Raw genomic sequence first — 15,932 nt, 5'->3', positions numbered from 1 at the left:
ATTTTTTATTATTAGAACATAATAGAAATATGGAAAAATTATTTTCGATGATATTATTGAATATTATCGAATTTTCGATGATAAATATTATTAGCAAAAAAGAGAAATTGTTTCAACATATTGAATATCACATAACTACAAAAATATAACATATAAGCAATTTTATAATAAAATAAAAAGTAATAATAAATTTAAAAGTTATTATATTCAAAAAAATATGAAACTGAAAACTGTTTGAAAAATTATTGCAAATTTTTGAAATTATTTTAATTATTAATTATAATTAATAATAATAATTATGAATTTAAAATTATAGTTTTGTTTTTTATTCATAAATATTTTGTTTTTTATTCTAAAAAGTTCGAATAAGAAATTATATTCGAATTTTATTTTCATAAATTATATTTTCATTTATGTAAATAAATAATATAGTCTATATTATAATAATAATATAATGCAATAATAAATATATATAGTATATGTTTAATAAATATATATTATTATTGATAAATAAATAAATAATATTATATTCATATATTTCCATATACTACTTTTTTTGTTTTCTTTTTATTAGAAAAGTTTTTTTTATATATTTTCAACTTCAACTTAAACAATTTTATTTATTGGAGTTTATTATTCATCTCTTTCGATTTGTAAAATTAAATATATTAATTTGGACACTTTTCTATGCACTAAATCGATTTATTGAGCTATTTGTAACTCGATTAAATTACTGAATATCTCTGAACTAGCCTTAAAAGTGAGCATATAAAGAACTCTTATTCTGATGCCAACATTTTAGCTTTACATTATACTTGTGTACTTGAAAAGAATAATTGTGTTTATTATAAGATTTTTAATCTATTTAATAAATTTATCCATTTAAAAATGTAAGTAAAATATATTTAATTAAAAATATTTACATTCGTATTTATTCTTAAAAAAAAATATCATAAGTGAATAGGGAAATTTTTTCAAAATTTCTATTGTGTCCAATTAGATTCTTCTTTCATGATATTCGTGCTCTTATTCAAATAATAATTAAAACAAAATAATCGTTATATACAACAATGTTGCAAATAATATAAAATTTTTTTGATAAATTTAAATATTGATTCAATATTCGTATTGATATAATTAGTTTGTTATTGCAGTAAATTGAAAGATCAACATGGTGGTATGTTAAATTTTCCATTTCAATACAAGTTTTGTGATAAATTAGATTGTTTATTCGTAAGTTTATTATATAAGATTAAATTAATTATAAAACAATATATATATTACATTTTACTTTGTGTTATTAATATTATACGGTATTATTTTTATTATTAATCGATATTTTATAAATATATCTAAATTGTGGATACTAATTTTTCATCAGTTATTGAATTTAAAAATAAATCTATATAGGAAATAATATATCTATTTATATGGAATACGTTTTTTTTAAAATGTATGTATTTAAAATACGAATTAATTGATTGCAATTCATTTTAATATTAAAGAAAAAATGTTATTTGTTATTTACAGACGAAAATGTCACGTTATCGTGAATGGGATCTTTCATGTAAAGTTTACGTCGGTAATTTAGGAAACAGTGCTAGTAAACATGAAATTGAAAGTGCATTTAGTAAATATGGTCCGCTTAGAAATGTGTGGGTTGCTAGAAATCCACCAGGATTTGCTTTTGTAGAATTTGAAGATCCACGAGATGCAGAAGATGCAGTTAGAGGATTAGATGGAACGTAAGTGTTAAATGATAATAATTATTAATTATTAATATATAATAATAATTATTAATATATATTTATAAAATAATTAATAAAGTAATAACAATTATGAATTTTAATAATATAATTGTATTTTTATAGACGCTGTTGTGGAACTAGAGTGAGAGTAGAAATGTCGTCAGGAAGAAGTAGACGTGGAGGTGGTGGACGAAGACCAGGTCCAAGATATTCTAGGTAAGATTTTAATGTTATTCTATCTATATTTTATATTTGAACTGCTGCAGATGTTTAAGTGTTTTGTCAAGTAGGTATTATAGTGCAGTTATTAAATAAGATGTTAAGAAACAATGCACGAGTTTTAATGAATTTTTTTATACACAAAAAGAATTTGAATAATTTTAAAAAATTATTTTATATAAAAATGCAAATAAAATATATTACATTTACAATTTAATTTTTTTGCTCTTTTGGCTATTCATACATATATAATAAATTTGATGAATTAAAATAATGCTAATTAAAATATATTAAATAATATTAAAACAAAAATTTTTGTATAAAATTTGAAAATTTATGAAGTTCGCCAAAGGATAATTAATTATATTGCATGAAAAAATATCAGGACAGTTTTGGTTATAACAGAAATAGCTTTTATAATTCAATTATTTTCCTCATTGTAATTTCTTTGTGAATATGCTTAATGAATAATAGGATTTATATACTATATATATTTTTTTGACAAACTTATAGGTCCAGATCTCGCAGTCCCAGAAGGAGATCATTGGGTCGTTATCCAAGGTAAGATTTTTCTAGCTTTATTAATTGCAATTTTCAGGTGCAAGTAAACAAAAGAAAGAAATCAAAGTGAAACATGGCGATCAAGAACATATGAACAGTTTGAAACATACAACAGTTTTTCTTCCTTTTTTTAGGTCCTGTTCAAGAAGTCCACGCAGATCACCAATATGCCGATATTCCAGGTATTTCTTATTCTTTTTATTTTATAATTTTATGGAATTTTCAGAACCTTACCAAGAACTGTCAATCTACAAATTATAAGTAGGTATTTGTAAATATTGTAATTTTACACAAACAATCACAATATATAAAAAATTTATAAAATATATTTATAAAATATATTATAATTTTCGTAGAAATATATTAAACATTTATAAATGTATTATATATTATTATTTTTAATATATTATTTAATATATTAAACAATTAAGATCAGCAATAATTAATATATTATCAACAATATAACTGCAAAAAGGACCAAACTTCAATTATTGCACATTTTTAGAATATATGTAAAATATTACATTTATAATAATATATAAAAATAAAATCAAATAAATATAATGATTATTATTTACTCAATAATGGTTTGATAGAAATATGAGTTATTATTTTATGTATGAGTTATTATTTTAAGTTTCAAAATTTGAAAATTGAATAATGTTGATTTCCTCCTATTTTCTACATTTGAAAAATTAAATACCAATTCATGTCTTCTATCTTCAATATTTTATAAATGAAAAATAAATCCTGTTTATGATAATATGTAATATTATAAATTAAAGAAAACAGAACAATAAATATAAGAATAATAATAAGACGAAAAAATAAATTGAAACAATAGAAAAAAAAAAAAACAAAATTTGAAATTTGATAATTAATTATTAATTAGAAAGTTTGTTTAATGCATAAAAATTAGTTTTAGTAAAAAATACAAACAAATGTAATAATTTTTTGATGTTTATAATAATAGTTTATAATAATTTATTTTTAATGCTTACTATATAATTAAATTAATTTTGTATTGGAACTTAATCACTATTGATTATTTAATACTTTAAATAAAAAACTTTGATAATAATAAAAAATATAAGATATAAAAAATTATTTAATAAATATTTGATTATTTTAAAAATTTTTTTTAACTTTATTTAAATATTGAATAAATATATTGAATTTAATTAGTATTTCATCATATAAAAAATTTTAGTATTAAAATTATTAATTTATAAATAGCTTAAATTAGCCTAAATAAATTTTTTCTTATCATTGTTTCAATTCTTATTAAATTATATGTCCACGATTGATAATTTATATTCTCTTTCCATATTTTTCATATAAATATATAATATATATAATAAATATATAATATAGATTCTCTAGTCCCCCACAGGAATGTGATAGAAGGATTCGGAAGAGGGTAGAGAAGTCGCATGCGATTCGCAATTGCTTAGGCTTGACTTACAATTAGTTTAATTGAATTAGATATATTTTATATAAAATATAGATAATAAATTTGTCAAAAGATTACTTTTTTATAGATTTTTTTAACTATTTTATTATGATATAAGCGGTTATCTTATTGATATTGATTATGATAATTAAAATTTAATGCAATTATACTATTTGTGAAGCAGAATCTAAAAATACAAAATAGTTATGATATCGGTTTCAATCCTTGACAGTTATTATAGAAACCAAAATGATATGCTTTTTATGAATCATATTGAATCAAATGATATCAGTTTTGATTCATATTGATTTTTCAAAGCTATTTTATGATTATTATATTATAGTTCTATATTGATTAGAGTTCGATTGTATATGATATACAATATTTATAAAAATATGGGATACCTTTAGATTCTAGACATTAAAATGATAAAAAAAATTCATATACACATATATTCGATAACGCTTAATTAACTTAATATAATCATAAGCATTTTAAGTTTGTATTAAATAAAATAAAAAGATGGTGAAAAAGCGAGAAAACTCAGCTGAATGCATGACAGTACCATATTGCAATGTTGCAATGCTTGCGTAGCGAAGCCCTCAATAAAAATAAATACACTGATATTTTTTTATATACAAATGACAATTTTAAATGAATTTCAGTATAATATATAATATAAATATATATAATATAAATATAAATAATATAAATATCGTATAATATAACCATACAATATTTTTATTTAAAATATTTTAATTATGTAAATTGAAATCTATGTAACTTGTTATTTAACAGAAACTTACCTCGGATAAATTATAATAAATTCTACGATATATCGGAGTTATATAATGATTACACAAAATTTTATTTAAAATAAATCAATCGACAAATGTATTTCATTAAATTTGTCGAAATCCATAGAAGTAAATATATTTGGATTTTGAATTAGAAAAGTTGAATATATTTTTATACGCATTTTTTAAATTATTTTTATATGTACAAGAAAATCTGAAATATTGATTATCAATAATTGAATCGATTTAAATTTCAGATTATTAAATATAAGCCAATCAAATCATTAACAAATCTTTATTTTTATTTCACTTGCACTCAATATTTCTTATTCTTATGAAAAGAAAAATAATAGTTAATTTAGATATCAATAAAATGAATCAATATTACACATTAATATTACATATCCATAAAAAATGCGTATATATTACAATTGTTTTTTAAAAATATGCTCAAAATGAATATTATAAATTCATTAATTTTTTTTTACGCTTTTATTTTTAATATATGCTACACAAATGTTACGAATGAATTAAAACCAGAACAAAGTAACACATTTTAACAATTTGTATTTAATATACATAAATACAAGATTCGATTTCAGATATTATTATTCCCTTTTTTCTTTCTATCAAATCTTTTTTTCTAATATCTATGATCAGCATTCAATTGTTAGTAACTCTATTTCAATAACACATTGTGTGCCACGAAATTAAATGATGAAGTAATACATATTTGAATACTTATTTAAAATAAAGTTTAAATAATTTTCATATAAAATTAAGTTGATAATAAATAATAATCAAAATAATTTTATTCAAAGAAATTAATGTAGTGAATAAAAAAAATATTACTAATATACAATAGTAACATGAAAAAGAAAAATACAATGTTTATATAGTTATAAAACACATAAAATATAGATATTAAAATTTGATTATTATTTTTTTCTGTTTAGTAATGATTCAAATATCATTAATGTCTTTTTTATATATGTGAGAATAAGCAACTTTGTATATAAAAAAACACATTCAATCTTTCTAATCTAAAATTTTATGGGAGTATATTTTGATTTGCTTCTATAGATTTTGATAAGAAGGAAGATTAAGTGTCATATAACAATTCAGCTATAGATTTAAATAAAATGTTTGTATCATAAAATGATTTAGTTATAGATTTAAATAAAGTGGTATATGTGTTAATATTCTGGAATTTATTAAAATTTATTTGAGGTTTTTATTAAATAAGGAATTACATAATATGTACATCATATTACATTACATTGAAATTCATTTGAAATAGTTATTTCATATATATAAATATATAAAATAATATATAAATATATAAAAGAATATATAAGTATATAATATAATATAAAGTATGTAAATATATAAAAGAATATCAGTGCATTTACTTTTATAGAGGAGCAAATGACATTATAATACAATACTGTCATGTATTGAAATTTCGCCTTTTCATTCTAATATATAACTTAATATGCTTATAATTCATTAATATAATATATAACTTAAAATGCTTATAATTCATTAATTAAGAATCGAATATATGTCTAAAATCTCCCATCCAAATATATATCACATTTTTATAAACACTCTATATATTGTTGAGAAGAAGTCTCGAAAAGAATGCACATCTGATTGGTTAATATAGAAGTAAATGTTTATTTTCATACACATTTTTATTTCTAGTATATTTGTCATATTAATTTGATTAACAAAGATAAGATAAAGTCTATCAAAACGACGATCTATCTAAATCTCAATATATTAACATAGGCATAGGATCCAGAATATTCTACTATATCAATATGATATAAATTTATATAAAATAATATAATAATATAATTTTTTTTATTTTTTATAATATATGTAGATTAATTATGATTTGTAACAATAGTTTAATTTATAAATGTAATTTCATATTCAAAATAATTAAGATAATTATATGTGTACGAATATAAATATATTAATTATATATCAAATATATATAAATAATTAATAGTTTCGAAAATATTTTCAGTTTCCAATTTTAAATGATTATTCTAATGTAATTTCATAAATGAAAATAATTTTTACGATTTTGAATATTAATATTTAAATTATGGTTCTATGTAATGTGTGATGTCAGGATTGTCAATAAAACATCTAAAGTGGGAATTGGGAATTTTAGCGAAGGATCCCTTTTATTTGTGTCTTCTTTTCAGTAATATATATCTGTAGATATATCTATAGATGTATACATATATCTCTAGTATATATGTGTGTGTGCGTGCGTGCGTGCGTGCGTGCGTGTGTGTGTGTGTGTGTGTGTGTGTGTGTGTGTGTGTGTGTGTGTGTGTGTGTGTGTGTGTGTGTGTGTGTGTGTGTGTGTGTGTATTTATATATATACATATCTTAAAAATAAAGGAACACTGATTAATAGGTGATTTCTGAAATAATTTCAAGCAATTTTTTTTTTTATTACATTGATTTTTTTTTAAATAAGCGAAATTTAATAAAGTCGCGAGTTTAATCACGGGTATATGTTACTCGAACTCGAACAAGCAAACATTTTTCGAAGAAAATATATTGAATATAATAAATATTTTTTTCTTGAAAAAAATTATATTGAATTATATCTTATTTATGAACAATGATGAATAATAAATAAATTAATTATTATTCGTATAGGAGGATGAATAAATTGAATTTCAATTGCTATTTAAAATCAGTAATGCAAAATACAGAAACGATAAAAAATTATAAGAAAACGATTATAAAATTTACTATAAAAAACTCGAAGAAATTAATTATAAATAATATATTTTTCGAATAAAAAAATAAATAATTATATTAAATAAGAAAACAATTCTGCGATTAAATAGATAAAGTTAGTTATTTATTGAAAATTCAACTCGAGCTTTGAAATGTGTTACTATATCATCTCTTCTTAGTTATTTTTTCTAAATGCTAATAGTATCTAAATAATAAATACTCTGATTTTTTTTTAAATATTAAACTAATTTTTGACAGATTTACGTGTAACACTAAACTGATTAAAGATAAAACATCAAAAAATTAAACGAAAATAATGCATTATCAAATCAACGTATTTACCATTCAGTTCAATTTCTACTCTTTTCGATCATCAACATTGATCAGCTGATTACTTGTAATTTGTTAAGACAATTAAATTTATTTTTATTAATTTTTCTTTCGCATTGTTACACTTTAATATTAAATATTTCTGTTTAAATCTTTGTTTTTGTGACCGCGAAGCTGGATAGGTAATGAAATCAATGGATGTACGAGTGGATTGAAATCTGTAGTTGAATGAGTGATAGCCGAATTAGATGAAAAGGTGAAAAGAATATGTTGAATGAAATATGTTTTCCCATCTTAATGGTAAATATTGGATTATATTGATATGTGCGATATACGTGATTACGAAATCACTATCTATTATAATAACACAAATCATTGTATTATAATGACAAAATATATAACTGTGTTTATCTAATTATATTAAAACAAAATGAAATTTTAACAAAATACAAAAGATTAATATCCACAAAAAAATTCCTTCATAATATTTGAGAAATACATGAAATATATTGTAACCAAAGACATCTCAAATCAGCTTCCTGAGTAATGATTTCCAAGCCTAAGAAGAATTTTGAACTAAGTTTAAGATGAATGTACAAAAATATGTACTATTCTAATTTGTACGAATTTGCCATAAATTTCAAAAAAGATGATTTTGATTGCCGTTAATTGAAACTGCTTTAAAAACTATCATTCCTGGGTTCAGAATCATGTTGTATTTCAGCCAGACTGAAGTATTTTAAAAGAATATTTATTTTAAATGTTTTTTAAATTTTTCCATAATATCTTCGCATTGTTTTCATCTTAAATTCTTTATTTTAGACTTAATAAAGACTAGTGTCTGATAATAATAGGGAAATATTTCCGTAGGAGGAAATGTTCGAATAGACAAATCATAAATTTCACACAATTATTTTCACAATTATTTACTTTGAATTTTAACTTTAAATTTGAATTTTAATTTTATTAAAAAAATATTAAAATAATCTTAATTTTTTATCAAATTAAAAAATATTTTATAATATTTTAATTTTTCGTTATGAAATAAAAAATTTTAATTAATCTATTTAATTTATAATTATTATTTTTAATTTTTAATATATATTTATTTTTAATTTATAATATTAACTCTATTTAGTATGTATTTGAATTAGGCTAAATTATTTTTTTATATCTCTAACGAATAATTGATTAGTAATTCTTTTATGAAAAAATTAGTTTAAATATAGAAATGGAATATGAATTAAATATTTTTAACCCTTTGCATTCCGGCCTTTTTCGCTCGGGCGAACCAACAACTCCAGACGATTTCTTGTGTCCGTCGATAAATTTCTTAGCTAACTTAAAATGATTTCACACACAAATTAACGTATAAAACTTTTATATTTTATTATTTTATCTATCTTTATATATAAAGAAAGATAATTTATTGAATATTAAATTGTTGAATATAAAAAATCTATGTTATGTGATATTTTAATAATAAAGTAATTACTAAGAAGTATCCTCGGTTTGTAAAAGCAAATATCATAATAAAATATCGTTACAAACCTTACAATCTTAATAATATACTCTCATTTATTATCTTTTATTCTTATTTTTTATCTTCTTTTACTATATCTCTATTTTTATCACTATTTTCCTTCTTTCTATTGTCAATTTCTTAATGATTAGAAATAATTTTATTATTTAATAAAAATCATCTCTACTTGAACTAATTTCATTACAGTATTCCATGCTTATAAAAAAAAATAATATTTCTATCGCCACGACTGTCAAATTTAGACTAACGTTGAATATGTAGTTCTATCCGCGATCACGATCTAATTTTAAATAAAAAAATCTAATCATTTATCTAATCATTTGATAGTACATTATTCTAATTCTCATTTTATAAGATTATATTTAAAGAGCTTAGGAATCTATTCGTGAAGCGATATTTAAAAAAAATCAAACATAAATAAATATTGTCGCCGTTCGAATTGTTGCATCAATCCAAGTGGTGCCGGAGAATCATCTCTATCGCATTACATTGAGTGGTGCCTTAGAGTGGGTGGAGCGCAAAGGGATTAATTTTTATTTTTTAGATGTATGTATGATGAAATCAATTTTATAAAATAAATAATATAATAATATAATTCAATTTTTAGTTACAAAATAAATTTATTCAATAGATGTTGACTTATAGTTAAGTAAAAATTTAGAATATAAGTAAAATTGATTACTATTTTTGAAAAATTTTTAAAAAATATTTTCAAAAATCATCTATGTACTACATTAATTTAATAGAAATGTGATTTAATATAATTCAATTAATAATTTTTTTTAATCGTTTACATGTTTCAATAATATTATATTATAAATCTTTGAGTTTTCAATTTGATCATACTCACCAGTTGAATAAATTAATAGACATATATCCAAAAATTATGGAAATTGAAAGATTTGATAATGCCATGGAAATATACAAACGATAGAAAGCTAAAAACTGTTTATAATTTATTAGTTGAATTATATTAAATCTCGTATCCTATAAATGTTTATTAACAGAAAATAATTTTTAAGCAGTAAAATAAGTAGTAAAATTATTTAATAATATAATATTACAATCGAAATTAAAACTTTTTTTTTAATATAATTTCAGATTTATTATATTCATGATTTATCTATTCGAGGAAGATTTTTTTGTATGTTTTTTGTAAATCTTTTTCTATTATTAGGTATTTTCTTAGGCATAAAACAAAGGAAAAATGCTACAAAATAATAATGCTATTTTTGATGGTAATGTTTTATTACGTTACATTTGAAATTAAATATTTTTTAAGATTTTATTAAATATTATTCAATATTTTCTTTAATTTTTTTCAGTATGAAATGTAATTACTCTGTATCTAGGGATGATATTCTCCAGCATTATCACATTTTTTACGAGATTTATATTATATTCATAATATTTTAATTTTATACGTCATTCAACTTAAGTTTTTGAAAAATTTATTTTAGATTTTTTATTTTACAAATACGGAAACTGAAAGATGGAAACTGATTCATGGTATCATTGACTACAATATCTCATGAATGTCCCAAATTCATTATAGAGAAATACCATTTCCATGAATATTAATCAACTTTGGTATGCATCTAGAATTTATAAAAATTTCATCATAATTTAATTATCGGATACAATCACTTATTATGAGTTATTATGAGTGACGGTAGTTTCGTATAGTTGCATTTATCACACTTATTAATACTAAAATTTTATAATAATATTATAAAATTATTCATTATCAAAATAAAATAATATTTTTTCATCTTTTCACTTATCCAATTTCGGTTATAGACTTTAGCCATCCATATATTCATTACTATTCTATTACCTATCTAGCTTTGTAGTCACGAACACAAAGTTAAAACTTAAACACATGTTTAAAGTGTAACAATGCGGAAAATTAAAAAAAATTAAATTCAATTTTTTTCGAAGATAAATGATAATCAAATAGTGGTAAACGTGCTAAACTGAATAGTAAATATCCTTGTTCTTATGATAAATTGTCTTTGCATATATTATTTTTTAATATTGTGATATTTTATCTATAATCAGTTTAATGTTATGCACAAATTTGTCAATTAATTTAATGCTCAGGAAAAATATTAGAATATTTTATATTAGAATAGTTAATGTTCAGAAAGGATATCTAGGAAAAAATGATGCAGTGGCACATTTTAAAATTCGAGTTGAATTTTCGGTGAGTGATTTTATTTAGTTATTTAATTTTATTTTTATTATTTATTCGCTGAATTATTTTTTTATTTAATATAGGCATTTATTTTTTTATTCGAAATACATATTAATCATTTATTTCTTAGATAAGTTTTATAATTATTTTTTTATATTATCATTATTGATTTTAAATAAATTTGTCTGCGAATACTTACTAATTAGTTTCACTAATAATTATATTATAATTATATAATTATATTAATTTTATAATTATATTAGATATATTTTTTTCAATAAAGAAATATTTGTTATATTTAACATACTTTTCTTCAATACTTTTTTTTAATATATTCTTTTATATTTGCAAAAAACAAGATAATAAATAAATATAGTATTGCTATAATATAATATTACATTTAAATGACTGCATTTTTACTTATAGATTCATCGTTATCAATACCATTTAGAAATAAGATGTTTCATTTGAAATTCATCACAATTTCGGCATGAATTTGTCGAAGAAATTTGGTACCAACCGTTAATTATTTTAATATATATTCCTTTGTTGTCTCATACTTATTTTCTCTCTTTAATTCATTTTTAATTGAATTTGTAGAAATTACGTGATATATATATCTAAAAATATGATTGTAAATATGATTAATTTTATTAGTACATCATGCAGCTTTTTTCATAATTGTGCTAATTTCATAATTAGCATTTATTTAATTTTTATTGTTTTATATATATCCATTTCAAGATCTAAGATGTTTTTTCTTTAATCTTTTAGGAATTGATTCTAGACTATTCAAGATGTAAAATTAGATTCATGTGATTTTTTAATCTCTCATTGTAGTTTTTGGGCGAGCTCTTTCTTTTAAATCTTTCATAATATTATCATCTCGAACATATCAGATTGCATTATTTATTTGAGATAAATTAATTATATGCGTCCCATTTTTTTAATATTTGACTTTATCATATAGTATATCATAATTGGATGTCAAATATAGATGCCATATTATGGATAATTACTTTATATAGAAAGAATTTGTTTTATATATCGAATTTGGAGTATCTATTTGATAATCAATAAATGAAATTTTTATATTGAATTTTTTGTTATATGATATTTCCAATTTAGTCTGTTTAAATGTACTATTGTATATATATATATATGTATATCTATTAAATGTATAAGATTTAAGTATTTGATATGTTTTATTTGTGGAATTTTTTACTATGCAATATATATATTACATATATAATATATACAATATATTACATATATTGTTTTGAAATTTTCTTCTAAGTATGAATATTTTATGTATGATTATATTTTGATGTCTTAACTTCAATTTTTTTACTATTCATCCAATCTCTTAGTACTGATATATATGTGTAGATTTTCTATTGTTTTTTTTGTGATTTAAAATATTATTGTTATGTTTGTCTATGCGAATAGAAAATAGAAATTATCTAATACATTAGATGTTATTATAAATACTAGAGACTTTAATGTCAGTTCAAACATTTTTTTGATATTTAAAAAAATTGCTATGCAATATCGTTTTTATTCTAAAACTGTTAATGTTTTATTTCATTATTCTTCTTTAATTATATTGTATCTTTTTCGAAAATTAAATTGACGATTTGGAATTAAAGATTTTTTTCTTATAATAATTATTTGAAGTCTTTATAATTTTTTTGAGAATTTTAGTAAGAAAGGAGGAAAAAGATTGATTTACTGTTATGATTTTTTCCAGATTTGTGTAAAAAAATTTTATACATTTTCATGTGATAATCTAAAATAATATTTTACGAGATGATAATGAATCTAATAAGGTAAAAATTATTTTGCGTAGTAATCTTTCAGGATTTTTCCATTTTTTTTTATGAAATCATAAGAGCTTATTTGATTAATTTTTTTTTAATAAATTTCGGGCTTTATTTGCTATAATTTTAAAATTATAAATTATATAATTTATATTTATATAATATTGTTCGTTTAAGAATCGCAAGTTCAGATACATGTTACGATATTTATTCAGAAAAATAATATAGAAATAAAATAATATATAAAATAAATATTTTAAAAATTGTTCTTTGTTCATTTGTTAAGTGCATTGAAGGTGAGAATGAAAAACAATAATAAGTGAATAAGTAAATTTTTTTTTGTTACCGTTTTGAGTCTGAGATGAAGTGTTAAATACTTCATCTAGGATGGTTACATGAATTTCTAGAAATAATTTCTAGAAATTAGTAGGGATAATTTTACGACATTCAAGTGGAAAAAAAAATATAATATTTAAGCGGACAATATTATAATAAGTATTGACGACTCTCTATCGGTAAATATTGATTTTAAATATATAGCAAAATTTTTTAACTTGTTTTTCTATAAATTTGGTTCATATATTTTTTTTAAATTTCTTATTATCGATATATGTAGCTTAAATCTGTTTGTTCGAATTTGGCACGTATTTTAACGTTATTATTACGGTTCAATTAGTGTATGATTAGCTAATGTTTTTAGTTAATAATTCACTAACAAAGTCGTAATAAAAGTTTCTGAAAAATAAAATTATTTGAAATTATCTTAAGAATTATCTTAAGAATCATTTTAGAATATTAATACGTACATATATTTTTATATTAGCTTTATTTTAATTTTTATAAATTGTTCTTATATTGATTTTTATTGATTTTATGAAATATATATTTAATATATATACAAATTTTTAGTGAAATTGAACAAAAAAGGGATTTAATAATTATTAATATCTTATATTTTATATTTAATATTTTATTAGAATTACTTAACTAATATACTTAATTATTAATATAATTACTTAATTAATAATATTATATAATATAATTAATATAAATACTTAATTAATAACATTAATATGATCATCATATTTTTTGAAATGAATAAAAATAACCGAAAATTCATGTTTTTTAGTCATAATATCGTAACATTAATAATTGTTTGAAATAATATTTTTTTCTATTTTTAACAAATAAATAATTATTTCTATAGATTTTCATAAAATGTGTTTTAAGGACAAATTATTTCTGATTTAAGATCAGATAACAATTGAAAGTAGTAATAATAAATAATAAAAAATAATAATAAATAATAACAGAGAGTACAAGCTCAAGAAGAAAGCATCGCAAAGCGTTTCATATGCAGTTTTTGAAAAAAAAAAAAAATAAAGCAGTAAAACTTTGACATGAATTTTGTATTCCATATATTTTGTGATATTCTGTGGTGAATATTTATCATAAAAATGTCAAGTTGTTCCAAAATTATGGAGTTATTAGAAAAAATAATGGACATAGAAGAAAATTATTCAGTGTGCGATGAACAAGAAATTTCCTTAATTGAGAACAATATGGAAACAGATGAAGAGCTATTTATAATAAGCGAATTGGAATTAGACAGCGATAATAAAGAGGAGAATATTATAAATAAGCATTCATGTCCAGAGCAAAAAAGAAAAAGATTATTGTTAACATCTGAAAGTGAAACTGATGTAGATTAAATCATATTTCTCTTACAATGTATAAAAGTAAATTAATAAAAAAAGTGCTTGTGCTAAGTATAAATCAATAAAAAAAGAAAAATGTAACAAAGAATACCAGAAACGATTAGCTTTTATAATAATGCAAGTTGTAGTAGACATGGCGGATGAAATGATAAATATAGCGTGAAGTCAAAATCTTGTAGGTGACCTTTTCAAATATTTTTTAACATTTTAAACTTAATTGGAATAAATGTCTGGGTTTTGTATAAAGAAACAATGGGTGAAAATATTTCAAGGCAGGAATTTTTATTCTAATTAACTACAGAGCTCGGCGCTGTGTATCAAGAAAACCATATATTAACACTCATTGAATTCAACAAGTTCAGATTGGTACATATGAAAAATTTGTCAAGTAATTGTCAATATTGTAAAGGTTACAAAACTACGAAAATCTTCGAGATCCGAAAAATACATATGCGGCAAATGTACATTTGATAATATAAATAATTGTATATAAATAATTGTGTACATTTAATAATACAAATAATTTGTAAAAAATGAAGCTGAATAAGATATATTTTTATATAAATGAAAGTTAAATTTTATTTTTTATATAAATAATTTTAGATATGTATACTGTAAAATCTGGTTTATTAATTAGATACATTGAAAACTAATTTTTCAGAAGATATATTATATGGGAAAAATAAAATTTTGGTTTTTTAAGTTTATAATTGAAATTATATAAAAATAAATTTGGACGAAATTTTATGAAAATTCATTTTATATAATTCAATA

General features: G+C 20.3%; 1 protein-coding gene across 19 annotated transcripts in view; it reads left to right on the top strand.

Annotated features, from left to right (window-relative positions):
- The first annotated feature begins 732 nt into the window (after window positions 1–732).
- LOC100865924 (RNA-binding protein 1) overlaps window positions 733–15,932 on the top strand; it is a 33,693-nt gene continuing 18,493 nt past the window's right edge. For 2 of the 19 annotated variants that reach the window (XR_015294513.1, XM_012489337.2), the window contains exons 1-5: window positions 733–890; window positions 1,531–1,745; window positions 1,872–1,964; window positions 2,481–2,528; window positions 2,663–2,710. Coding sequence is in view for 12 of the 19 variants with exons in the window: in XM_012489337.2 (XP_012344791.1) it covers window positions 1,537–1,745; window positions 1,872–1,964; window positions 2,481–2,528; window positions 2,663–2,710 (398 nt within the window). In the remaining 7 variants the exon portion in view is untranslated. Of the gene's footprint in view, window positions 891–952; window positions 1,454–1,530; window positions 1,746–1,871; window positions 1,965–2,480; window positions 2,529–2,662; window positions 2,711–15,932 lie in introns of those variants that run through there. The other 17 variants (XR_015294511.1, XM_086915441.1, XR_015294515.1 and 14 more) reach the window with 15 other exon arrangements.

Source organism: Apis florea, unplaced genomic scaffold, assembly GCF_048593485.1.
Source record: "Apis florea isolate Af1SG1 unplaced genomic scaffold, ASM4859348v1 contig_3785_pilon, whole genome shotgun sequence".
Lineage (NCBI taxonomy): Eukaryota > Metazoa > Arthropoda > Insecta > Hymenoptera > Apidae > Apis > Apis florea.
This window is presented reverse-complemented; position numbering and strand designations above follow the sequence as displayed.